Source organism: Mercenaria mercenaria, chromosome 2 (genome assembly GCF_021730395.1).
Source record: "Mercenaria mercenaria strain notata chromosome 2, MADL_Memer_1, whole genome shotgun sequence".
Taxonomy (NCBI): Eukaryota; Metazoa; Mollusca; class Bivalvia; order Venerida; family Veneridae; genus Mercenaria; species Mercenaria mercenaria.
In genome coordinates this window covers 49,531,075-49,557,979 of record NC_069362.1, presented here as the reverse complement: position 1 = coordinate 49,557,979, position 26,905 = coordinate 49,531,075, and the positions used below count along the sequence as shown (strand labels likewise).

Sequence of the window (26,905 nt, the reverse complement as noted above, 5' to 3'; positions counted from 1 at the left end):
ATTCTTACATGGTCATTGAAATATTATGATTTTTTTGCTGGGCTTCATTTATCCAAGTAGTAATAAACCGGACGCCATGCCACCATTTGACGTCATTATGGACTTCATAATGCTGTCATACCGGTTCGCACGTCAACCGTTGTTTATCGCAGATTCTAACACAACCGAATTCATTTTCCTAGCTGATTATTGTGTATTTTTATATATCAATACATTTTCCTGACGTCACAATTATTACGTCAGTCGCACAGGAAAAGAAATCAACACAAGATAGAAAATAGACAAATACTAGCATTTGATGGATTTCGTCAAGGATGTACTTTAAAGTCCATCGTAACGTGTTAGAATCGAAATAATATATCTAATTTAGTGATTTGCCCTTCATTGTCGTTCTGATGCATATTATTATATCACTCGAGCTACGCCCCCGTGATATTAATCCTTATTTCTTAAATATACAGAGTTTGACTACTTTCTTCTATCCAGCTATGTCAGAATGTGCAATTTATTTAATGGTATATCGCAATCATCATGAATGATTCCACTCAGTTATTCTTTTTGAGACCACGAACCTTTAATCTAAATACATAAGTGTCTGGATACTTGTAACTAACCAATATTATATCACATTAATCACGGTAATGCGACAAATATGCAAAATCTATTTCCATTTACCAATTACCTCCCTTTTAATTTCGTCAACTGATTTGTTTTTCAGGAAAATGATATATTCGATCGCGGATAATGTCACAAAAGTGTAATAAGTGTTGTTTTTTAGGGTTTTGAATTGAGAAATGAATATTATATTACAAACATTTACGGCAATTTTGATAAAAAAGAAGGACCGATTGCTGTTTATAAACTACAATGAATATTTTTGTCTTTTTCTGAAATATATTATTTATTTACATTTTTTCAATTTTGCATTCCTATAAAGATAAATTATATAACAATTTTGTCAGGATTCATTAAAAAGATATAACAACTAAGAGCATTTTTATCAAAATAACGGAAGTCGTTGCGCATGAATAAACTTTAGAGTAAACCTGCTTTTAATGCTATAAATAGAAAGATATTAACACAGAACATTTAAATCCCAAATATCTTAAAGTTTTATTAAAAATTGAGCGAAATATGACGATTTAAAAAGAAATTTGCTGAAAATATCCTTTATATGAGTTGTCTGCCCCCGACAAGAGAAGGTATGAAAAGTCAGTGTTCCATATCCAGATTTCTATTTGACATAACCTTCAATCATTTTATGTTCATCGCTTGTCTCTACTAAAAAGTGCAAGATCGAATGACTTATAAGCCGGGCTAATACTATTGCAAGGAAACGATCCATAGACATCAAACACATAAAATACACTGAAACATAAACCGAAACGTAAATAGTATAGTTTGATATCTTACACCATATACTTCCAAAATCGTACTTTGGTAGAGTATAACCAAGTGCTGTGAAAGGTACACATATCGTCAAGAAACACAGATCTGCTGTTGCTAAGGCAAAGATCATCACGTTGTTAATAGTTTTCATGTTCTTAAATTTCAATCATTTTTTTTTATTATGATATAATAATAACAAAAATATTTCCAGTGCAACCAGTAATAAACACAAGACCAAATATTGGGGGAATAATAACTTTCACTAGCTTTTCAAATTCAATATATTTGTCGTAATATTCTAAACTCACATTTGCCATGATTGTAAATTATGATTCAGTATCAACACTTTCAAAGTTAACGTTTTCGTTTAGGTATAGTTCTGAACAGTGTCGAAAACAACAGCTAACAATAAAAATATTTATAAACAAATTGTGCCATCATATTTTCATAATTCATTAAAATATTATTACCATCCTTTAAACAAAATTTCAAAACCAAATACATGTATAATTCTACACTAGATTATAGTCCATTTCATTTGGAAAGAGGTTAAACACGCCCTCGAAAGCAGTAGTATGTTAATCCTTGTAATTTTTAAATCATTCAAATAAATGCTTAAACTCCACGTATCACATGTCCCAAAGGACCCAAAATGAATTTAATAAGAGTACTTATCTATTTCGTTTCTGGAAGATAGAATAATATATGCGAAAAATCAACGAATACCATACATTTGTTAGCAAGGCATATTAACAGTAACAAAAATGTACAAACATCTAGACGGCCCGTTCCGCAAATTTACAAAACTGCTGGCAAACTTAGGTAATTCCTTAGGCAATTATTTGACACGCGTATAGCAACATGCCAGAATACAGTCATAAGTGAGGTTAATGAAATAGAAAACGACAGCTTTATCAAGAGGGCACGTGTTTTATCAGCGCTTGGTTAATGCGTACTTCTAAAATGCTGTTAACAAAAATTATATTGTTTTAAACAAAAGTTCTTAAATAAATTCAGCTGGGCAGACTGTTGCCTTCAAAAACGTACTGTAAAAGGTTATTACAATATCTGTGCATGCCCAGTCAGAAGCAGATGTTGACAATTACGACACACTCCCACTGCATTCTGCATCCATTTTATTTTGAAAATTTGGTAAACCATCACCTTTATGATGCTAAATGAAAAAACTATGCGAAAAATTATGTATTAGTTAAAGCTGATATGCTTCCTACATTATTTTCATAAACAATAATTAGCGAGATATTTTGTGGATCAGAGTTCAGATGCCCGAGGGCTTAAGCACGTGGCTATCCAAAGATCTGTATGACAATTATAACCTAGAAAAATCCTTCAAATAAACAATTAGATTGGCTCATTTGTATCATACAGGGTGTTTCATAATAAATGTTACCATTTCGCTGTTTTAGAAATTTCAAAACATGGAATGAAAGTCACTAAGCGACAGGAGATATAATAAAGTTTTATTTGTTACATAACATCAGCAGGTTTACTTCAAATGCTCACCTCAATGTCTCTTCAAAGAAAATGTTTAGTTTTACAACATGTGCTCAAGATGACGTCCTCTCTGAAGACCTGACTACTTTCGGTCGGCAGGTGTTACCATGTCGTCTATCAATAACTGACCCTGACTGTTCAAACCTTTTAACTATTCTGTGCATTTGCATCTTGCTAAGGCTATCTTTTTTGCATTGATCTTGTGACTGACCGGTTAATAATAATCATAATACAGCTTAACTACTTCTGTGCACTTTTCTATGGGCAACGTCATCTTGAAAATATGACTTGTTTTGATGACGTCGTTTATGACGTCATGACGTAAACGTTTTTTATTTCGTTATTTTTTACATTGCGTAAAATTTCATTCTGTCTCCGTTAAAATACTATAAAACATGACTGCGTTATGTGTTACATGTACGTTTTATATTAGTGTTTAATGGTAACAAATATTATGAAACACCCTGTATGTATCATATCATCATATGTATCTATACTACACGGTACGTTAAAATCTTTAATATCGACAATCTAAAATTTTGATATCGTCATAATATGGAGTTAAGTCAGAAAAACTTACTGTGCACCGCTCCTGTCGACTGTGAGGGTTTTTTGTGGGTCCTACACCGAGATATTCTTTTGTTGATATACGAGTACATGCATACACTGTTTGTATTAGACGTGTACATTGCTGTCCTTTGTTTAAAATGATAATAAAATGGTTTCTAGCTGTGGGGTAAAATTGATATCACAACGAAAAGACTGATCACTACCAAACCAAATTTAAACCACTCAGATTAGTCACAAACAGTCAAACAAGAACACAGCCTGCGGATGCCATCGATCGTCTGTAGAAGCTGGACAATATGTTAGAGAACAGTTACAGTTGACCACTACCAAGCTAAATGTAAACCTACACAGTTTTAGTAACAAGAAGTCAAAACGTGAGGGTTTCAGTACGTATGTGAAGCATTATGTCGTAATCTGCATGCTCCTAAATAACACCTAAGTTGAAAATGGTGGTATTTAGAGAATTTAATGTCCTGAGAACAGACACTTAGGGAAGAGAAAAAGAGTAGATTTAGAGGTGTGTAACTTTCTCACATAAAAGCGAACATTAATTTTTACGGTGTTCTGTTTGAACCATCGATATTTTCATTACTGAACCCTATACCTCGAAAGTCGAAATCACGAAACTACGATGACGAAAGTCGAAACCACGATGATGAAAGTCAAAACTACGATGTTGAAAGTCGAAACCACGATGACTAAAGTCGAAAGCACGATGATGAAAAGCAAGAACACGATGGTGAAAACGTGAAATGATCATGCGTTTTCATCATCGTAGTTTCGTGATTTCGAATTTCATCATCGTAGTTTCGTGATTTCGACTTTCGAGATATGGGATTCAAAAATAAAAATATCATTGGTCCAAACGGAACAACATACATTTCCCTATATCTTTAGTTTAAATTTAGTTTTTTAGTGAAATATAAGTCTTTGAGTATCTGATATTTTAGAAAATGTGTAAACAACGTTATCAAGAAAGCGGATTGTATATAAAATAAAGAACAGCCAGATTCATTGGTGTTTAGCCTAATTATATTAGGAAAGCTACCTAGTTTCTGACCAAACTCATTGGAAATCAACCAGAAAGTCATTAGTCTATTTCAAATGGTATAAAATAAACATTTGTTTATCTAGACGTGCCTTTTTGTCAATTTTAGAACTTTATTTCAAATTTAAGCATCGCAAATGTCTCGATCCTATCTAAATTTGCATATTTTTGTTTATTAAAAATAACAAATACGTAGACGGTTAATTGCAACATGAATCAAAAGTGCATCAATATGGCAGTAAAATGCAAGGGGCAATGTTTTACATACATTTTCAAATAGGGATGACCTGTATTATAGAATGTAAATTTTCCAGATTTTCTCAATATTTTGCAATGAAACTGAGAAAATCTTGAGAAAGTCGAAGTTTCTTGAAGATGGATAGAAAATCTGTATAAAATTTAAACAAAAATAGTTCTGATATTATCAAAAGCCCGTATTACCCTCTTTTGGAAAACTCGAATAACTAGAGATAATATTCCGCTTAACCGTCTAAAGGTTAAACGCTTTATCCGGCAAAAATGACATCATTTATGGTCACGTGACCTGCTAAGTATAGCTCCTATATAAGCGGGTGATTCTCGCACCTTCGTTCTTTTCCACATTGATTCTCAGAGAGAGAGGTACAAAGCAGTTTCTTACTTTAATTCAAACATTTACAAAGAATTTCTTTAAATATTTCTTTAAACAATTTCTAATAACTTCAAGATATCCTCACAAATTTAGACGACAAAATTAGTTTATTAATAATGTATAAATTTTGCAGGTTTAAATAGAAATACTTTGAATTGTCTAAAAATATGTTACGTCCACGTGACCAGCACCTGAAAGAATTTATGAATACACTGTATACTTTACATCTATTTGATTTAGCATAAAGAAAATCATAACAAATTTGCTGATTTTAATCTTTAATTTTTAATTCAAATAAATTTGTAATGACGTTTTTCATTTTATTACGTCACCAACACGTGGATATCATAGTGCAAGTAAGTACATTTCAATGTTATTTTGACAAGATGAAATGCTATATAAACTAGCCGCAAATAATGTGAATCATTTCGAACCTTTAGTGATGCTACATGTTTTGAAATAAGTTTATTGTATGTTGATCTTTGTGATATCTGCATATCGCATAAACATGGCTTTCTAGGATGTCATATCTGTCTTAAACAGCCAGTCACGAATATTTTAGAGGCCACTAATTAATAGCAGATGATTGATCCCGTCCGTTACTTCTGTATTCGGACAGTGCGCAATTCGGATGACCATTGCATATAAGTCAATATAGTATCTTTATAGCTTCTATACAACTAGATATATTTTCATTTGTAATTTAATCAAAGAAGGCACTGTGTGTACAAGTAGAGCTGTGGACTCCTAACCCGGAGTTGCGGATTTCGTATGCCGCTACTGTTTTTAAGGGTAATTTCAAATGTCCATATTACAGTAAAGTCTGTCCTATTATTGTTAAATGGTGACATTTCGAAACAAGTTTATAGCTGTGTCTTTATTCGGAGGTGGTTTTTAGCACAGGTTGATTATAAATCGCTATATTTCTTTGTTTTAGCGCGATTAATGGTTTTTATTTTATTGTAAAATTAAAATAAACATAATTGATTCATTTAATATACTAAACAATTATTTCCATTTCTGTTTTATGAGGAACGATGCCTGCAAAAAGAAAGAATACATCTTTGTCACACCAAGTCGCTCAAAAACGGAAAGGAAACAATCAAGGTGGAGGAGATGTTCAGCCCGTCAACCTGGAAGATGCAGGGACGAGGGGTGTAACTGGGGGATTTGTTCAGCCCGTCAACCAGGAAGGTGCAGGGACGAGTGGATTATCAGGTGTCCAAGCGGCAATCCCGCTACCTTTACAGAATCATCAAGGTGACTTATTTTGTAATTCAGATGGCCTATTATCAGCTCATGTGCCAATAACTATTAAACAAAAAATTTGGGATAATCAATATATTGATTTACAAGTTTTAATTAAAAAAGACCCAGGCAATTCTGGAAGTAAGCAAAAAGTACAAGTATTAAACGGGGAGGTGTTTTTGACGACTGTCGAAAATAAGTCTCTTACAAATTTAGAGAAAATAGAGAATTGGTCAGACGCATTTATTGTTTTCATGTCAATTTATATTCAAAAATATCCACATCAGGTTCAAAATCTTTTCCAATACTTAGTAAACATCAGGTATGCAGCATCAAAGCACATAGGTTGGTCAACTTATGATTCAAAATTTAGGTTGAAAATGTCAATTGATATAAATTTAAGATGGGAGACTATTGATCCAGTTCTATGGATGTTACACGTGCAGCCTATACAGAATGTACAAGCACAGTTCAGTCAGAGGAAGTGCTTTAATTTCAATAATAATGGTTTTTGTTCAGACAAGCCATGCTTGTACACTCATAAATGTCTCAAATGTTTTGGTGACCATCCTGCGCTATACTGTCAGCAAACTCAGTACATCAGATATCGTCACAATTTTGGGAATGTCCGTTCTCCCAGGCAAGTAGTCCCATTTAGATTTGCACAAGCCCGAAATTCACCAATGAATGGTCTTCATTTCAGGCCCGACTCACGACATTCGTTCCCACGTCATCAAGGCCCAAGATTTATGGGACCTAGCCAGAACCCCAATTAAAACAACTGTATTAGAAGAAAAATTGACAAGTTATCCACTTACTAAAGATGCAGCATTTTTATTGGAGGGTTTTTGTTTAGGTTTTAAACTTAATTACGCAGGTCCAAGAATTCCCGTTCGTTCAGAGAATTTGTCGTCTGCTGTACAACACAAATCTATATTATCATGTAAATTGTTCGAAGAAAAAGACGCTGGTAGAATCATAGGCCCGTTTCCTATTCTTCCCCTATCTAACTTGCGCGTCAATCCTGTAGGATTGGTTCCCAAAAAATCAGGCGGCTGGAGATTGATTACAAATCTTTCCCATCCGGAAGGTCTAAGCGTCAATGAATTTATACACAATGATTTTTGTAAAATACAATATTCACAGTTCGATAATGCTGTAAATATGGTACACAGGCTAGGTGTCGGCGCCTTTATGGGTAAGGCAGATATAAAGTCTGCTTTCAACCTATGCCCCATCTAGCCAGGTGATTTTGAACTTTTAGGTATTAAATCAGATGATGGTTACTGGATCCAGAAGACATTGCCTCAAGGCGCTTCCTGTTCCTGTTTTATATTTGAAAAGTTTGCAAATTTCATTCAGTGGTCTGTACAACAACAGTCGGGATCCAAAAATATAGATCATTTGTTAGATGATTTCTTTTTTGCAGACTCGTCCGACTCAAAATGCGTGCATTTAATGTCAAGTTTTCAATATCTATGTGATGATATTGGCGTGCCGCTTTGCGAAGAAAAATGGGTCGGTCCTGTACAGTCTTTGACTTATTTGGGTCTCGAAATAGATTCTAAAAATCAGGTTATTAGGGTACCGCAAGATAAGATAAAAAAGGCAATTGATCAACTACAGCCATTAATAAGAAATAAAAATAAAATAACATTGAAACAGCTACAATCAGTTGTCGGACTACTGAATTTTATTTGCAAGGCCATACCTACAGGTCGTGCATTTTTACGTCGTTTTTATGACGCCATGTCATATGCAAAAAAAACCGTACCATTTTGTAAGAATAACGCAAAATATGAGAGATGATGCTTTGACTTGGCTAATTTTTCTTCAAAAATTCAATGGCACCCGCATATTTAGCGATTTAGACTGGCAAGATGACGATACACTTGAACTATTTACTGATGCTTCGGGCAATAGAAAACCTCGGCTGTGGTTGCTATTTCAAAGGTTCATGGGCCGTTTTCAAATGGCCTTGTCATTGGGAAAGTCACACATTTAAGGATATAACTTATCTCGAATTAGTTCCAATTTTGATATCTTTCTTCATTTGGGGCGAAGTTGTGCAAAACAAAAAAATTCTTTTGAGATCGGACAACCTTGCCCTTGTTGAGATTATTAATAGGAAATCTTCAAAAAACAAGAATGTTATGCATTTAGTACGAAAACTGATGCTGATGCTCTTGCAAAACAACATTCAAGTTAAATGTAAACATATTGCCGGTAAACGCAATACAATTGCTGATTCTATTAGTCGATTTCAGTGGGAAAAACTAAAGGCCGCACTTCCGCAAGACGCGGCTCAAGAGCCATGTCCGATTCCATCTATATGCCTGGAGATCTTCAATCCGAAATAGAAGATCTTCTATCAGCATCTCTGTCTGAAAACACCAAAAAGAACTACAATCACTACTTAAATTTCTTCTCTGCATTTGCTGCTGAATTTGGGTCAGAAATTTCATTTCCGCCATCAGCCGAAATCTTATCAGAATATATCGCTTACCTATCTCTGCATCAATACTCTTATTCAACAGTTAGCGGTCACATAGCGGCAATAAGCTATGTTAACAAAATTAATGGATATACTGATAACACAAAGAACTTCATGATCAAGGCCATGCTTGAAGGTCTACATAGAAAAAGGAAGAGGTGGGATTGTAGACAACCCATCACTCATTCAGTCCTAGAAAAGCTTATTAGTGCCCTAAAATTCGTGTGTCGATCTCAGTATGAAGCAATGCTATTTTCCGCCTGCTTTTCATTGGCATTTATAGCACTCCTTCGCTTAAGTGAATTTGCTCTACCAAATAAAAACTCTAAAAAAATAGTCCTCAGACGCCAAGATATCGTCATGGGCAATGAGATGATAAGGCTATATCTAAGGGCATCGAAAACTGATCAAAGATGTTCGGGTACAGTTTTAGACATTGCGATTGATTCTAAAACCAGTACATACTACGAATATATATCTGCATTTTTATCACATAGAAATAACAGCTCTGAACCCCTTTTCTGTCATTTCGATGGGGCTCCTTTGACAACATTTCAATTTAATGCTGTGCTAAGAAAAGCTCTTAGACACATTGGTCTAGAAAAAACTAACTTCAAAGCACATTCAATTAGGATAGGGAGTGCATCGTCAATGTTTATGTCCGGTGTGCCAATTTCGGAAATAAAATATCGTGGAAGATGGCATTCAAACGCGTATAAATCGTATATCCGATAAACAGAGTTTGAGTTAGTTGATTTGTAATTTGAATAAAGATTATACTGGACATCAGTTATAAGATATGCCTTATTTTAGTTTAACTGCTTGTGAATGTCCAAGCTTTTGAAAGTTATATTTGAACTGCTGAGTTAAGAATTAAGGAGGCGAAAGACAGTTTATGATATATGCAAAACAAAGTTTGTTTTTTGTTGTAATTCTTTTTCAAAACTAATTTTTTTAAGTTGTCGTATGCTGTAATGTGAAGGCCGGCAACAACTTTTGGCTCTCAAGCTCTCTCTACAAAATTAAATTTCTAGACCTATAGAGCATTCAGTGAGACAGGAATTTTCCTTTATAGTTTCAATATTGTCTTTCAAATTATAATGTATGATTTAGTTGCCATATGCTGTAATGTGAATGCCGGCAACAAATATTGGCTTTCAGTTTCTTATGTCCATTAGATTAAAGGCACTATTTTAATACTGTTGACAGATTAAAATACCCGAAACAATATCTTCAGTACATTGATTACAAACGATATCTCGTCCATTCTTGTTATAAGTACTATGTGTTTTGGCGCTGCATCCTAATGAATATAATTTATGGATACCATTTTATACATGTGCACTATTTTTAACATAAAAGTTACTTTTCAGTGAGATATCCCGAGATCTGGATAGTGGGTGACTCGCTCGTCAGAGGGGCACACCAGCAATCCCTATTTCGGCCTGAGGGTCCAAATTTAGGACTCGATAGTTTAGGATACAGAATAATTTGGGAATACATTAGCGGTATGAAGATTTCCGAATTAAGAGAGACAATAGAATACCTTCTCAATTTTCATGCTCCACCGGTAATGTTGATTATCCACTGTGGTGGGAATGATTTAGGATTAATTTCTACTTTAGAATTGACTTGGAGCCTCAAACATTTTTTACAAGATTATATTAAAAACGCATTACCAAACACAAAGATTGTTTGGTCACAAATACTTCCACGTCGAAGTTGGAGATATATAGACGACAATTTAATTGCTAAAAGAATGTGTACCAGAATTAACAGTTGTTTAGGAAAATATTTCATAAAGTGTGGAGGTGCATATATTAAATACCCAGATATAACTTGTGAATCTATATACTTCTCAGCAGACGATTGCCATCTGTCAAATTTAGGATATAATGTTATGGTAAGCACCCTATCTGGTTCTGTCTATTCGTTTTTGTTCGCAGGTCAGGCTGTTTTCCCTTACTTGTCATAGCTGGATTACTGATTAATTGTTTCATGATAGTCCGCTTTGGCGGAAGGCTCGATTTCATCTCACCTTTTGGCGATTTAACTATCATAAAACACTTTCTGCCGTAGACGGGGAAGTTGATTTGCAAAAATTTTCATTATCTTGTATTACAGTAATCCAGCCATGACAAATATATGCCAAACCATTAATTAATAAATTAGAGTTTTAAACAGTTACTGTTGTTGTAGTCATTTTTTGCAGGATAATATTCCGCTTAACCGTCTAAAGGTTAAACGCTTTATCCGGCAAAAATGACATCATTTATGGTCACGTGACCTGCTAAGTATAGCTCCTATATAAGCGGGTGATTCTCGCACCTTCGTTCTTTTCCACATTGATTCTCAGAGAGAGAGAGGTACAAAGCAGTTTCTTACTTTAATTCAAACATTTACAAAGAATTTCTTTAAATACCCTCCCACCCTGCCCGTTTCTTGTGCTTTTGTTTTCTGATTTCAGGTCTTATCTCTTGAACATCATCGTCGTGGCTGGAATCAGTATGCCGTTTTCAAGATTGAACACAGGACGCATGACATAAATATAAGCCACCGTAACCGGGGCTTTTTGAATTGTCGGCGATTTAACTATCATAAAACACTTTCTGCCGTAGACGGGGAAGTTGATTTGCAAAAATTTTCATTATCTTGTATTACAGTAATCCAGCCATGACAAATATATGCCAAACCATTAATTAATAAATTAGAGTTTTAAACAGTTACTGTTGTTGTAGTCATTTTTTGCAGGATAAATGTATACCAAACTACCTGGAACGTAAACCGATATTATTTGGGCATAATTAATAATCATGTTTTAATTTCTAATCTCGTTAGTGTATAGGTTCTTGGCGTCCCATTCCTCTCGAAAGTGCGGGACATCGGGCAGTCAAACAATGTTACCAGTGGGCCTCTTAATTCTATTTCGCTTATTTTTCGTGGAGTACAGAAACCTTTCTTTTAGAACGTGAAATCGAAAGTATAGTAATTTCGGCGGTTCGGCCATACATAAAAATCACAGGATGTACAAAAAAATGAAAGTAGTAGTTTCGATAAGATAATTTGATCGTTATAACTCGTATGTTTTGGGTTTCAAAGTATTAATTATTTTTCCACATCTCCTCTGTCTACACTCAACAAAATTCCTAATCGGTCAGTAAATATTGTATTACTATTTTGTTCATAATGCACGTATTCACACGAAATTTCACATACCGACATTTGAATAGGAACTGCAGCTAATTATTAATTAATTTTTGCGACTCACGGCCAAAGTAACCTCTTTTGGTGTTTTGACCAATATTGCATATTTAGCAAGTGCACCAAAATGCACGTGTTCGTTTACACTTTTGGCATTACTAACGAAAGTCCTATTAGATAAACACATAAATAATTATGGTGAAATTGTCACAAGAGCAACGCGATCGAGCTGTCGGAATGTTGCTAGCCGGGACACATTTACGACACGGTTGTAATTATTTTTGCAATTTCAAAATAATTTTGATACAAGTGTTTGTAGCTGTTACTTTGATAGTTATTTCCATCTTTATCTTTATTTCCGTTTACAAGAACCTTCACCCAAGTACAGTTCATTGAAGTGACCGATTTTGAATTTTGTTGTAAAGTTTCGACAGCCCGGGCGCGTTGCTCTTGTGTCAATTTCACGATAATACGTGTTTTTCTAGTAAGACTTTCGACAGTAATGCCAAAAGTGTTCATTAACGTGTATATTGGTACACATGTCCTGCACGTGCAAAATATGCTATATTGGTCAAAACGCCTAATGCGGACACGTTGGCCATGACTCGGCTAAAATAACTCAATATTTACCCGCGGCAGTACCTATTCAAATGTCAGTATGTGAAATTTCTTGTAAATACATGCATTATTAACAAAATAGTAATACATTATAAACTCACCGATTAAGAATTTTATTGAGTGTATGTGACTTACTACAGATGAACATCATATTAACATTATTTATTTCCGGAAATATATGCCTGCGCATGTGCCGAGGTAAACTGTACTATTCTATAATTATATTCGCTAAGTTTCGTGAACGACATTTAGTGGTACAGTGGTATTTCCAATCGGAATCTTTGAAAGTACACTGATTTTAACAAAATGCCTCAGTATTGAAAACAGCATTAACTGACAACGTACAAATTCTGCGTTGCTTCGGTTGGTTATTAATCGTCTAAGTGGTATGGAGAAAAACGAAGTCACGGCCCTTGTTGCAATTTACTTAAGTGCGCGGCATTTGACACTGCCAATCATGACATTTTTATAGAAGTCCTAAAAGCACAGTATGGTGTCTGTGAAACAGCTCTTCAATGGATAGACTCCTACTTAAGGTCTCGTACTTGTAAGATTATTATAAACAATGTATATTCATCAGACTTCCATCTTGAATGCAGTGTGCCCCAATGTAGTTGCCTTGGTCCGTCGTTGTATCTCATCTATGCTGGAACACTTTTTGATGTCATTCCGAAGTCCATATCAGTCTACGGTTTTTGTTGATGATCATATAGCAAATAAAAGCTTTCGTCCCAAATCTGTTTCCGTAGAATTACAAGCAATCGGAGACCTTGAACGGTGCGCACTTCGAAAACTGAATTTATCATGTTTGGTAGCAGACTAAACAAATAATTTACAAATTCGATTAAAATTGCTGGTGATGATATCAAACGTGAAAGCACATTTAGATATATTGGTTGCATGTCTTGACGAAACATTGAACTTTAAAGATCATGTAAATCGCAAATGTCGTACAGCCATGTTGAATTACCTACGAATTAAGAACATCCGAAAATATTTAACAAAAGCGGCCACTGAAATCTTAGTTTTGTCCCTAGTTATTTCAAATCTGGATTACTGCAATGTCATATTGAATGGTGTAGCTAAAGGTGAGGTGCGTAAGATGCAACGTATTCAAAGCATGTGCGCAAAACTTGTCCTTAACAGGAGGAAATTTGACAGTTCTAAACAAGCATTGTATAACCTACGTAGGTTGCCGGTGAAAGCAAGGATTGAGTTCAAGATATTTTCTTTCATCTATAGCTGTCACATTGGCAGAACACCTATGTATTTAACAGAATTGCTTACATAGTAGACAAGGTTTGAGATCGTCAGAAAACTGTTCTATACAACAAGTGCAGAACATTCAATGATAGAAGTTTCTGTACTATTGGTCCATAACTGTGGAATGAGCTGCCGTTAGAACTAAGCAACAGTAAATCAACTGACACATTCAAAACAATCTTAAGACACTGTATTTCAGAGATTTCGTGTCATTGTTTAAAAAAAAATTATAACTGTTTTATATGCGATAGAAGCATGTGATAGTTTTTAAATTTTTGTAAAATGATTTACATTTTCAAGATTTGTATTTTCAAGGTTTTTTAATTACAAGTAATCGTTGGTGTACAGGCTCTATGGGTAGGGTAGTGTGTAAATTTTTTTTTTGCAATTAGTTTGTCTGGGCTTACCATGTAAGGCATTAAGCACTGGTATTTGCAACAGGGGTAAAATAACCTCAGGAGGAGTGGTGCAGTCATGTCTTTTTGTTTGAATAAAGCTGTTATGATTGTTATCATTAATATTGTCGTTTTTATTACTGTTATAATTATTATTATGTACAACGCCATTGAATATGTCATTGTATAGAAATAGGCGTTTAATCAAGTTATTCAGTTTCAGTTTCAAATTGATCGAACAATGTTTAAAAATTTAATTGTTCTGTGAAAAGAAGCTTTCAGAGGTAATTGAAACTAATAGAGATAAGTTGATATTGAGTTATAAATAAGATATTATTTTAACAAACTAATTTTCAAACGAATGAACATCTTCTGCTAAAAAGAAGACCTTTACAAACCTCTATGGCTTTGTTTGGGGTGCTCTGTGCTTCCGGGAAATCTACTCTTACCTTTATTTTTTTAAATAATAGAACAATCTAGTTGATGATTTGTGGAATACGGTTTATTGCTGTAGAAATGATGTTTGATAATGTTTATGAATGTTTAATATGACATTATTGTACGAATTTAGACAAAACTTAAGTCGGCCAAATTTACTACGTTTATATAATCACAGGAAATAACAGCCGTTATGTTTTAGATTTTTACTATAACTTTGATTTTCAGTGACTAACACTCTCCATTTAAAACATATCTTCAGACAGTTACAGTTTTAAAATAATACATTGATGTAACAGAGTAAACTCCTCAAACGTCTGCAGCTGTTATTTCCTGATAGTTGAGCTTTTATATATTTCATACCTGCGCTAGGATTTTACTGACTACAGAGCATTTTCGTATATATATGTCGTCATCCCGGCTTTATTAGAAGTAGTATAATTATATGTGAAATATCTAAACATTATGCATGCTCTAGAAGCGGGAGAACCTTACTAAAGGATGGCAGCAGTAAAAGATCATCCAGGACAAGATCACCGCCAACGCCACACAAAAATCCAAAAGCATCAATATACCGGTATTTATTAATCTTGTTTTTTTATTGAAGACAATATTTGGATGGCTGATGAAACTATCTAATCTTATATAGCAGTAGAAAGTCCTTTTCTTGAAATCAAGCATACATTAGTAAATTGACAATCGTTATTAAGAATACTTTTATACTCTTCATCTTATGTAATACAATTCTTCCTTCATATGATTTGGTGATGTCTAAATTTTAACATGTCAAGTATCTTGTAACTGGTATAGAAGGGGTTGTTTTCATGCTTGCTGGGCTGTTTCTATATTTTTCTGGCTGATTGGAGGGTTTTTGCGGTGAAGAAGTCTCTAATATGTGAGAGGAAGAGAACTTATCATTTTGAAACAATTGCTATACATATTTTCTTTATAACATGACTTTAATATAGATTAAAATTAAAATTCTATATGATACGCGCTTTTTAAAACTACCAGTATGTTTGCTAAATTAAGGATGACTGCATGGCAATGCAGAAAGATATGTTTGTTGATGGAGGTAGAACGACTTTTTGAAACTTTTTGCTAGGCTCAGGAATATTTGTTGTAATATTATTGATTGATGTCTTTAGTTTGTGCTAGTCACAAGTAGTCCAAATATAAATAGTGCTTATCTTTCTCCCTTTCCTCGTGCCCTTCTTTCTCAATAGCATCGTGTTTTCTCTTACTCTACCGCGTTTCGGTATGTATCACTTTGCATTCTATCGAAATCGGCATGTTCCTATCATATGGGGATTGCCAGGTAAATATGGCGGCGTAAGAATTTAATGTTTTGAAAAGAGAAATTGAAATAAACGAAAGGGGGTAAACTCAGCGGGTTGTTTTTAACGAATTTTAGTTTTCTTATATAAAAGTAAACATCCTCTTTTCTTTTTGTTTTTCTAAAGCAGCGATATAGTTCTTTATGGGAATATATAATAAGTGAAATTCTGATATGCTAGAAATGTCGAAAAACCGTTATAACGTAAGTTGATTTTATATGAAATAAACAACAGCCGGATTTAGTGGTGTTCAGCCTTTCGGTCCTGTTACAGCTGCATATATAGTAGTAAAGTTTTAGTGTATTTACATTTTACACCAAGAAAGCCGCGTAGCAGTTTCTTGGTTGTGATTATTGAAACGAGGCGTACAGGCGAACTTGGTAAGTATCATTGATGATTCAATTATTGATTTCATTTAGATAATGATAAAATTGATACATTTATTGAATTTGATTACCGATTATTACCATTGTATTAAATGTATTTGTGTTAAACTTTATTCATGTAGGCTATTTCGCAGAAAGTTATAATTTATTAGAATAGGAAAAAAGGTGCCCAACTTTCGATTTCAATGTTACACAGTTACGGTGAAAACGAAACTTGATTTTGCTAACCTTTCATAACTAGTCTTCATCAAATTTATTAAATCTGTTAGTATGATAAATGTGTATTTTGTAAAAAAAAAAAGTAATTGACATGAATTAATTATTGTCTCATCAGCTATCTGAAGATTTTGTATTCGCCTCTTTACGTGTTTGTTTTCGTTTTGTCCAAAGTGGGTGGGGCATTTTATACTACCACTCTTGTCAAATTAAAAAAAAGATATTTAGTTATTGAAAGTGGACATTTAAAGTAATTATTATACATGTTATGAACACTTTTTTTTACTGATTTTGCAAAACTAAAATTAAACACATTTTTGTATTTTTTCTTGTAGCAATAGTCTCAAAGCCGAGTGTTATCAGTAAATATCACTCTACTGTAAGCTGGGAGTTGGTAGCCAATATTTCGACGTGTATTATTCGCGAGTAACATTAAAGATATATTAGATCCAAATTCATACAGTTACTCAATAGTAGCTAGGTAAACATAAAATTGACATGTTTATGTGAATAATTAGTAGATCTACTGTATGGTGGATTTAAACCAGTACCATCCTAATACATGTATAGCTAAGCGCGTAGTATAAATGTGTACTACTAGTGATGAGAATCGGACAGCTGAAGCAGAATCGATTGATCGGTCCGATTCTGATCTCTCTCCGATTCGATTAATCGAAATAATCGGAACTGAAAGATTAATACAGACTTTTGTCATGTGGCAGTTTGGTAGTAACAGGAAACCTTTCTCAAGACTTTCCGATTATTGTATGACTACTGACTACTTTTATTACTTTTTTGAAGAATTCACACAGCTACTGTACTGTACAGCCTTTGGCAACTGTTGGGCAATTATGGCCCAGTTCTTCGAATCTTTAACCGGCTGTTAACCTATCTGCTGGTTAGATCTTGATTCAAATATTTGTCGACATATAGCCTTAAAAGTTAACAAACCGATAGCTGAACCGGCCGTTCAAAGGTTCGAACAAATAAGTCCAAACTGCGATCTGGGAGGAACTATTGGATCAAATGCAAAAGTAACTAGAATTCATCTTTTCTCTATGACTCAAGGCCTGGAATTCAAGTCATGCTAGATGCACTGCCAAATTTGACATGGAATATATGCTGGGGACATTGCTGGCAGGTCTTGAATTAGTTTATCATCTTTTTTTAAAGTAAATACACTATTAAAAGGAGCCAACACCCGGCATTCAGGCTTCATGCAGGACCCAAAATATTTCAAGGCGTCTGGTTTTTAACTGCCAGTGCAACAAAAGTTTTATTATTGTTACGATGATGACGCTGGCCTGACAGCGTTCTCCATTTTGAAGAGAAGATATTTTGAAATACTAACCCAAAGATTATAAAAGAGCAAAGGTATTTAAGCTAAACAGCGAGAAGTATTTGAAAAAGTCCTGAAAGCAGGATTTTAATTGTTTAACAAAATCAGACTAGAATCAATTCTTTTAGGTCAGAATCGATGTCGCCGACTTTGAAACTTTGGCGATGATTAATCGAACATCGGCGACAATCGGAACATCACTATAGTACTACCACTAAAAACTGGAAGGTGCTGTAACAAATGAATGTTGTGCATGATTTTTATCTGTGCATGTAGCTCTACAAACATAGTTAGTTGATGCACGTAGTCAAGTTAAATTCGTTTGATGCGGGTTTTCTAAAGAAAGTATCTTAAAATAAACTTTTAAGCGTAATATGCTCATGAGATATCTCTACTGACTTGCAGCAAACTATTTCCAGTTAGAATGACGTAGCTACATTGACACACAGTGTCCCTCCTCCCGATGTGTAGGTGGTGGTGGCACTTAGACACGACATTGTCCGTCCGTCCACCAGATTCGTATCGCACATTATCTTCAAAAGTATTTGATGTGAAGTCATAAAACTTTATAGAAATGTAATTTTTTACCTTCCATTGTTGTCCTATGGAACCGCCTGTCTCAACATGCCATAAATCGGAATTAACTTACTTGTAGCATTACTTCCCTTCAGATTTGATATACAAGAGTTAATGCCTATGTCATTTCCAAAGTAAAGTGAAATCAGTAAGCCAAGCCCTTTAGATAACCAGTTTTAACAACTTGTAAAACACGAAATTTCAAAAAAAATAATATATATATATATATATATTTCAAAGACGGTTTTTATGAGTTTTTATGCGCCAGGGGTTTTGTTTACGGAATTTACTCAGTAAGACAAGACTTATCATCCTTGACATATTCCAAATAAAGGAATAAGTTAGTATTGAGACTCATAACAATACTGTACTTACTCTGTTTCAAAAACTTGTTTGGAGAGCACATAATTAAACGCCAGATGGCCATTGGCTGTTTTACTGTGGCATAGTGATGGGCAAATCGGTTAGATTTGCCAACCGATTAATCGGCATAATCGGACAAGCCAACCGATTCGATTAATCGGACATAATCTGATAATCGATTATTTTAGTTGCATATCTGTATGTTCACTTCACAGTGTATGTTTTATATCATTACTTAAGAAATGAACCACACACAGATTAAATACCCTATTTCTATTGTATCCCTTTATTAACACGTGTAAGTTAACAGCGTAAAAGTAAGATATTTGTGAAGATAGTAAACTTCAAATCAGGTACTCGTCATAATTTCACTAGGGTGCAAACGGACAGTATTAATCCAGTTGATATTGTTATTGAATTAAAATTATTTGGAGTTCAGCAAAAAAAGTAATAACGATTTATTAATACTTAGTTAACGACTGGAATTTTTTCATTCCCACAAAATTAAAAATTGAAAATACCTTTGCTTTCGTAAGTCTTACGGCATGCTATGCGTACTGCCATACTAATATCCAGAGTTTGGGATGATGGTTTTCCCGGCTTAATTTTGTAAAAGCTATATATCTATCAAAATCTGGGTGATCATAGATGACCTCGAGTTCTTCCGAGACGTTGGAGGAAGCCATTTTTTTGCAAAAGAGTAGTTTCCCTTGGCGTAACTGCCCCAAAGAGCCGGAAATAGCAGAAAGAAAAAGGTCAGAAACCACTAAATTATCCGTTTAGGGTGCCAAGTAATTAATCGGTCAGGGGAAAATGAAGTCGGCGATCGCGATCATGAATGCCTCGCCGACGATTATCCGATTGTCGCCGATTGTCGGCCCATCACTACTGTGGCAATACAGTGATACTGTCTTAGAATGGCAAGACTGTGATAGATAAATCCTATAGACACAGATATAGTCAAAAGTGATAAAGTGCCTTGAGTTTTTTCTCTACAAAAATGTCCTCGTTGAGGCTTCTGTTTTGAGGGAAGGGGTTTAGTTTTAACAATGTCCCTGTATTTGACCTATGGTCTATTGATAGATGAAATAAATATTAAACTAACTCTGTCAACGAATCTTAGCGGCTTTGACTAAACTATTGATGTCAGGGTTTACTAAAGTAGACTAGACTTTATTTTTACCCCATCTGCATCAAGAGTCTTCAACTTTTTAAGGTGTGACAGCAGATTGTCTAGATTTATAGACAAGAACGAGTTTCACTTGTTTGCGATTTAAATCACTACTGCCCGACTTTGATGCTTTCAATATCTAAGTCTAATATTGCGGAATATAACGACACTTTAAATATTGAATAATAACGTGAAACAAAATACTCTGTTTAAATACAAATTATTGAACATTTCAAGGAACTGAAAATATTTAAGACTAGCTAGAAAGTATTTATTAAGAACATATGCATAGGTGTATTTACAAACAAAAGCATATTTGTTTAAGTGTTAAACGTATGATATTTTCTTGCACATTCGTTTAGATTTAGGAAACATTTGTTTTCTAGCAATTAGCTCATACATGTTTTATCTGCAAATTTCAAAGGTGATGAAGGAACTGAATATGTAAGACTAGAAAAAATTTGTTAAGAAAATGTGTATGAAATGTAAGCCGAAAAGCTGTCTTAAAAAGTGCAAAACTATGTTGTTGTTTTTTCTGCCACATAATTTTAGCTTTAGGAAACATTTTTTCTAGCAATTAGCTTTTACATGTTTTGTCTGCTTTTCAGAGGTGGTGATTATATAGATCACAAAATCGCGAACATTTTAAATATGGCTGAGGGAGAAGACCATCTCTCTATACAGGATGGGTCCGATGCCTATGTTGTCTTTACATGTACACCGTGTAGTGAGGAGGGAACCAGTGAAGAGGCCGTCAAGTATTGTCCGGAATGTGACGAATACCTTTGTACGACATGCACAAAATACCACCGTAAGGTGAAAACATCACGTGACCATAAGCTTGTTGATAGGGAAGAAGGAAAACACAAGCCAAAGGTTACTATGATAACAAAGAAAATAAAATGTCGACATCACCCGGATAGAGAAATAGAAATGTATTGTGGTGCACACGATATGGTCTACTGTTTGATGTGTATCGCCACAGACCACAGGTAAATTTCAATTTTAAACACATTTGTTCACCAACATTTATTTCAGCATAAAAGTATAAAAAGTGTCATAATTATTTAAAGGTAAATGTAACTTATTCTAATGTTCGTTTTGTCTGAATCATTTTAGGCAGTGAAAGAATGTTCAAAATCGGCTTAAAATGAGCAAGTTCTGAACAGTTCATATTTGGTCAAAATGGCAGCAATTTTTTTTTCTGTGAAAACAGAAGAACAAAATGGCGGACTTAATTCATTTCTAGAGATATATTTATTTCCTTATTTCTGTAAAACAGCATTTCCTCTTTTTGCAAACTAGAACGAAAGAGATTAATTCGTAACGTCTTAAACGCTAGAAACTATAGAAAAAATCTATTTAAGAGAGTATTTGCTAAAAAGATCATTCAATATGCTTGAATGTCAGAATTACAACAAAATTATTCTTTATTATCTTGGCATGAATCTTTCTTGAGTTCCAATTGACTGCATTCAGGGTCAAAGCAGGTGAAAAAAAGAAAAGAAAACAACTTTAAACAACTTCTCATGTATGGCGTGATGGTTCTTCACCAAAATTAAACTGTGGTGGTATTGGGTTGACCTCTATCAAGGTCAGATGATTTCACTTGACTACTATAGTTATGAGTATAAACACCTTTAAATGATTTCTAAAGACGAACCGTTTAATAGATGTTCACAAAACTTGGTCAGATGCATCGTACGATAGACATTTCTCACGTATGTTCAAATGAGTTTGCTGACCACTTAGGGGTCACAAGAGCCAAAACTAGAAAAGTCTAGAAAAAAACAACTTTTAACAACTTTTTAACTTTCTTGAACCACTGTACAGAAGTTCACCAAACTTTGTCAGAGGCGACTTTGCATGGACCTATACTCAAGCTTTTAAAAAACAAAGTAACTTTTCATGATATGCTTAATAGATGGTAAGAAAATATGTCTAGGCTCTCCTCAGGTGAGCGATTAAGACCTATTCAGGCCTCTTGTTACGTAACTGATTTCAGTCAGTTATACAGTGGTATCTTTCACTATATGTACTAATTACTTTGCGAGTTAGGTCAGCTTTTATTCCCAGCGAACAAGAATTGAGCAATGAACCTAAACAGCGGATCCATACCTTCATGGAGATATTGGCATCATTTAATACTCGTATTCGTATGTTCTAGTCGGTACTTGTGGAAGTCAGGGGCACATATTTGAAAAGGTTGATTTCAGCAGAAGAATAATCATTTTTATCCTATTTTTGTTTACTTTTAAGGACATGTACAGATGTGACTAGTCTAACAGATGCTGCAGGGTCGGACATTCAACATAACGAAATCGATCGTCTGCAAGGAGAATCCGAGACTATTAAAGAGCTCCTGGTTAGCATGGAGAAAACGAAACAAGAGAATGTCGTTTTACTTAAAGAGAAAAGAAAACAAATTCAAAGAAGAATTCAAGAAATAGAAGATGGTATGATAGAGCACATCAAAACTCTTTCAAAACAAGCAAATGTTGCCCTTGACGAAACATGTGCTAAGGTCAATGCCGATCTAGAAACATATATCGTCTTGGTGGATCGTAGAAAATCAGAAGTGGAGAAGGTAAATGAACAGCTCCAGTCAAAGACGGAAGTTAATCAGGAACAACTGTTTGTTAAAGTCAAACTTTGTCAGCACATTATAAATGAAGCAAAAGACGTATATGCAAAATTAGAATCGCGTGGTCAAGTATCAGTTGAGTTCGAGGAAAGTACAAATGTGAAGGAACAGTTCTTGGAAGTCAAGAGTCTCGGAAAAATGCAACAATCTTGTGTAAATAGAAAGAGAGAAATACAACGTCAGAAAGAGGTGAATCTTAAAATGCAAAACGACCAGCACACCTGTTGGATAGTTGATATTTGCCAACTTGACAGCGGATGTTTCATTTTGGCCGACCTTTTTAACAAGAAAGTAAAATTAATGGAGATCGATCATAATGTGACCGATCACTTCAGTGTTCAAGGTCAACCGACAGGCATTTGTAAAATAAGTAATAATGAAGTAGCGGTGAAGTTGAACACTAACAACTTAGAATTGTTGTCTATAGGTTCTTATATTTCTAAACTGAGAAGTATTTCCATTACACAAGGTCTTTACAGGGGTATGACTTATACAAATGGAAAGTTTTGGGTTGGAACATCATCAAGTGTTGATGCGTACGACATAAATGGGACATTTGAAAAACGTGTTGCATTAAATACAGTTGGTCTGACATACACACCGAAACAAATGACTGTTTTTCAGAACTCGGTATTTGCGGCTGATGAAAGTAACGGCATCGTGTGTTTTAAGAGCAATGGTACGAAACAAGCTGAATTCCGAGATAGTAGACTGAAGAAAACAAAAGGTGTATGCATATTGTGTGATGGTACGGTATGCACTATTGACAAAATATCCAAAAAGATTGTCATGTTTAGTGAGAATGGGAAATGTCTGGGTGAACTGGTTCCCAGTGTCCCCAGTGAGAAAATTCCAGAATCGCTGTGCTACGATGATAAAAACAATTGTATATTAATTGGTTATTATAACTCCGATACAGTTACTGTGCTGTATTTAAGTGACTGAGACCTTAAATGTGAACTCATACAACAGATAAATAGAGTGAAAAGACATGCATGTACATTGAGACAAACACAGTTTATTTCAGTTTGGACTTTTTCTTGTGTTTGCTAACGAGTGCTATACAGTAATGATATCAAATGTAACATAGTGACCCCATAGTTAAGCGATCCGTATGGTATCTTAACAGATCACCGTGATCCATCAATTATATTTAATATGTTTATTGCGGCCATTTTCACGGTCAAATGACATTGATGAAATAACGATACGTTAATTATGATTTTGTATAAAATTATGTTATGAAATTGTCACTGTTGCATTTTACTGTATTCGTCCATTATATTGTTTGGGAAGTAGAACTAAATATATGTTTGTGGGGTATGTTCTTGTATAGTCCATTATGTAGGTAACGGGCAACTTTGACTGAAGTTTCACTGTTGAATCATGTAGTGATTTACTACGCATCCCGAAAGTACACAATATGAACAGTACTTACAATCATGTGATACTACAAAATACGTAGAACTTATATTAAAGGTATTCAGTGCCCGTCTTTCACTACAAATTGTTTTCGTTAGATATTTACTCCTAAATTAATGTATAACAATCCGAAAGAATAGTTTAAACTTTTTACAGGAACATATTGTTTTAATGCAGACTATGATATACTGACTGCTTTTAAGAATTCGGAAACTACTCTGGTCATATTACAAATGTACATTATTTTATCACTTTCATAGTTCAAAAGGATAACGATTCCATGTCAAAATAAATTTAAAGGTTTGGAAAAATCATCGATGTCTTCGTTTAGAAGTTTCTATTATTACCTTTTAAGGTATTGGAGCATTTATAATGGTAGAAAGATGCCAACATTCAAATAACGCTTTACAATGAAATAAAACATCTATTACTTAGTGTAAGAACTTTTTTAAAAACTTTACTTAGTACTTGATTCAAACAAAGTCAGTTCATTTATCACATGCAGTTTAAAGAAAAATATGGACTTTTGGCCTAAAGAATTGAAAGTTAATACCTTTATTGATTCTGTTATTGATAATGGCTACATGATTCCTTTCGATTCTGATCCTACACCTATATTGTTAAAAAATAACGCTTCTTCGTTGCAACATTCGTCTTTTGTTCAAAATTCAATTAAAGATTTACTGGGAAAAGGCTGTATAAGAGAGGTTCAGGAATTGCCTTTTTGTACCAACCCTTTGTCTGTGTCTGTAAATGCTTTGGGGAAAGAGCGGTTGATATTAGACCTCAGACATGCTAATCAATTTATTCACAAATTAAGAGTAAAATTCGAAGGTAGCAACAAGGCTTTAGATTTTTGTAAACAAGAAAACATGATGTTCAAGTTTGATCTCCGCAGTGGTTACTACCACGTTAACATCCACAAGGATTTTCAATTTTTTTAGGTTTTAGTTGGGAAATCAATGGAAAACAAACGTTTTTCCTTTATACTGTCATGCCTTTTGGATTGTCGGGTGCCCCCTACTTGTTTACCAAGAGTTTTAGACCTCTGGTCAAATATTGGAGATCCAAAGGCATTCGGATCATTGTCTATCTAGATGATGGGTGGGGTACGGACACCCTCTCCGTTTGCTAGAATACAAGTTACACAGTCAATGATTTGATTAAAGCAGGTTTCATCATTAATTATGAGAAACGTATATAGACCCCTTGCTTCATTTTAGAATGGTTAGGTTATATATGAGACCTTCAGAAAGGAAATTCGAAGAATCGAGATTCTTCATATAAAAGAGAAATTACTATGTTTTCTTTCTCAGTTTTTGTCAGGTAGCACAGGTTGCACTTTAGAATATTGGCTAAAATAGAAGGAAAATTATTTCCATGTCATTCAGCTTAGGCAATATTTGCAACATTATGACCAGACACTGTCAATCACTCATAGTCAACAGGGAATCCTGGGACTCGTCCATTTTACTTTGTAATCAGACAGAGGAAGAGTTGAGATTCTGGTTAAAATACCTCAGCAGTCTGCCATTCAGAGCATTAACTCCCCTTAACCGCATTCCAGAAAGGATTGTGTTTGTAGACGCAAGTAATTTTGCAGGAGCCGGTGTATTATTGAGTAAAAAAACGAGGTTGCTCATTGTATGTTTTCTGAGAAAGAATCTAAGAGTAGTTCAACATACAGGGAGTTAAGAGCGTTAGAGTACGCGATTGAATCTTTCTCTCATCTTTTAAACGGGAAGTTTGTGAAAGTGTATACCGGCAATCAAAATATTGTTAGGATTGTAAACAAAAGAAGTACTATAGTATACTTGAGCTTCAAAATTTGGTTAGAAACATTTTCGATCATCTAATGAAGTTTCAGATTCTCTTAGAAGTTTCTTGGATTCCTAGAATGTTTAATTCGGAAGCAGTTTTTATAGCAAAGAGTTCAACTGGGATGATTGGGGTGTTAATCAGAATATATTCAATTTCCTCAACTCCAAATGGGAGCCCTTTGCTGTTGATCGTTTTGCGGACACTTCAAATAACAAGAAAGTTATAACCCATATGTTATATATTGACGATTGCGTTATAAATATACACTTGGACAAGAGCAAATCTTTAGTCCTGAATTTAGGGATACCAAAAAGAGAAGATATGGTTTTTTTACGGTATACTCAGCACAACAGCACTGGCATTAATGAACATGAATGTTTATTGCTAAATCTATAAAGGCTGCCAAATTATAGAAACCACTGCACTAGTGAAGGCCAAGCTCATTGGAAATTATAAAAATCAACTCGCAAAAAAAAAACATCAACATTTCCATACAATGACCAGGAACACAATCACAGATACAAGATCAAATTATTGACCATAGCCACTAAAAAATAATACATGTAAACAAACATTCAGACATCTCGAATAATCAATTTACAATGCTGCACTCTGTTCCAGTATGTGGAACTACATGCAGCCATCTCACTTCACATCGGCACCTTACAACTGTAAAAGTAAGCAATGCCACCAGAGACAGAGAAACCATTTACATCACTACATATAGGTAAAACAAAAAAAAATCAGCATTCAAACCTAAACAACCTCATGCAGCCATACATGTGCTGAAGTAAGGAAAATGAAACTGGTAATAATGCTG

General features: G+C 34.4%; 2 protein-coding genes across 3 annotated transcripts in view; both read left to right on the top strand.

Annotated features, from left to right (window-relative positions):
- Positions 1-5,030: 5,030 nt before the first annotated feature.
- Positions 5,031-11,703, top strand: LOC128549246 (uncharacterized). The gene is made up of 3 exons (XM_053525768.1): positions 5,031-6,413; positions 10,269-10,798; positions 11,647-11,703. Exons 1-3 carry the CDS (start codon positions 6,191-6,193, stop codon positions 11,701-11,703), a joined length of 810 nt encoding a protein of 269 aa, XP_053381743.1. The 5' UTR covers positions 5,031-6,190.
- A 4,723-nt stretch (positions 11,704-16,426) lies between these two features.
- LOC123563859 (uncharacterized) overlaps positions 16,427-26,905 on the top strand; it is a 57,621-nt gene continuing 47,142 nt past the window's right edge. Inside the window, exons 1-3 of one of the 2 annotated variants that reach the window (XM_053536558.1) lie at positions 16,501-16,527; positions 20,807-21,190; positions 22,458-24,536. In XM_053536558.1, coding sequence (XP_053392533.1) covers positions 20,850-21,190; positions 22,458-23,787 — 1,671 coding nt within the window. In that variant the 5' untranslated portion in view covers positions 16,501-16,527; positions 20,807-20,849 and the 3' untranslated portion in view covers positions 23,788-24,536. Of the gene's footprint in view, positions 16,528-20,806; positions 21,191-22,457; positions 24,537-26,905 lie in introns of those variants that run through there. The other variant, XM_045356956.2, reaches the window with a different exon arrangement.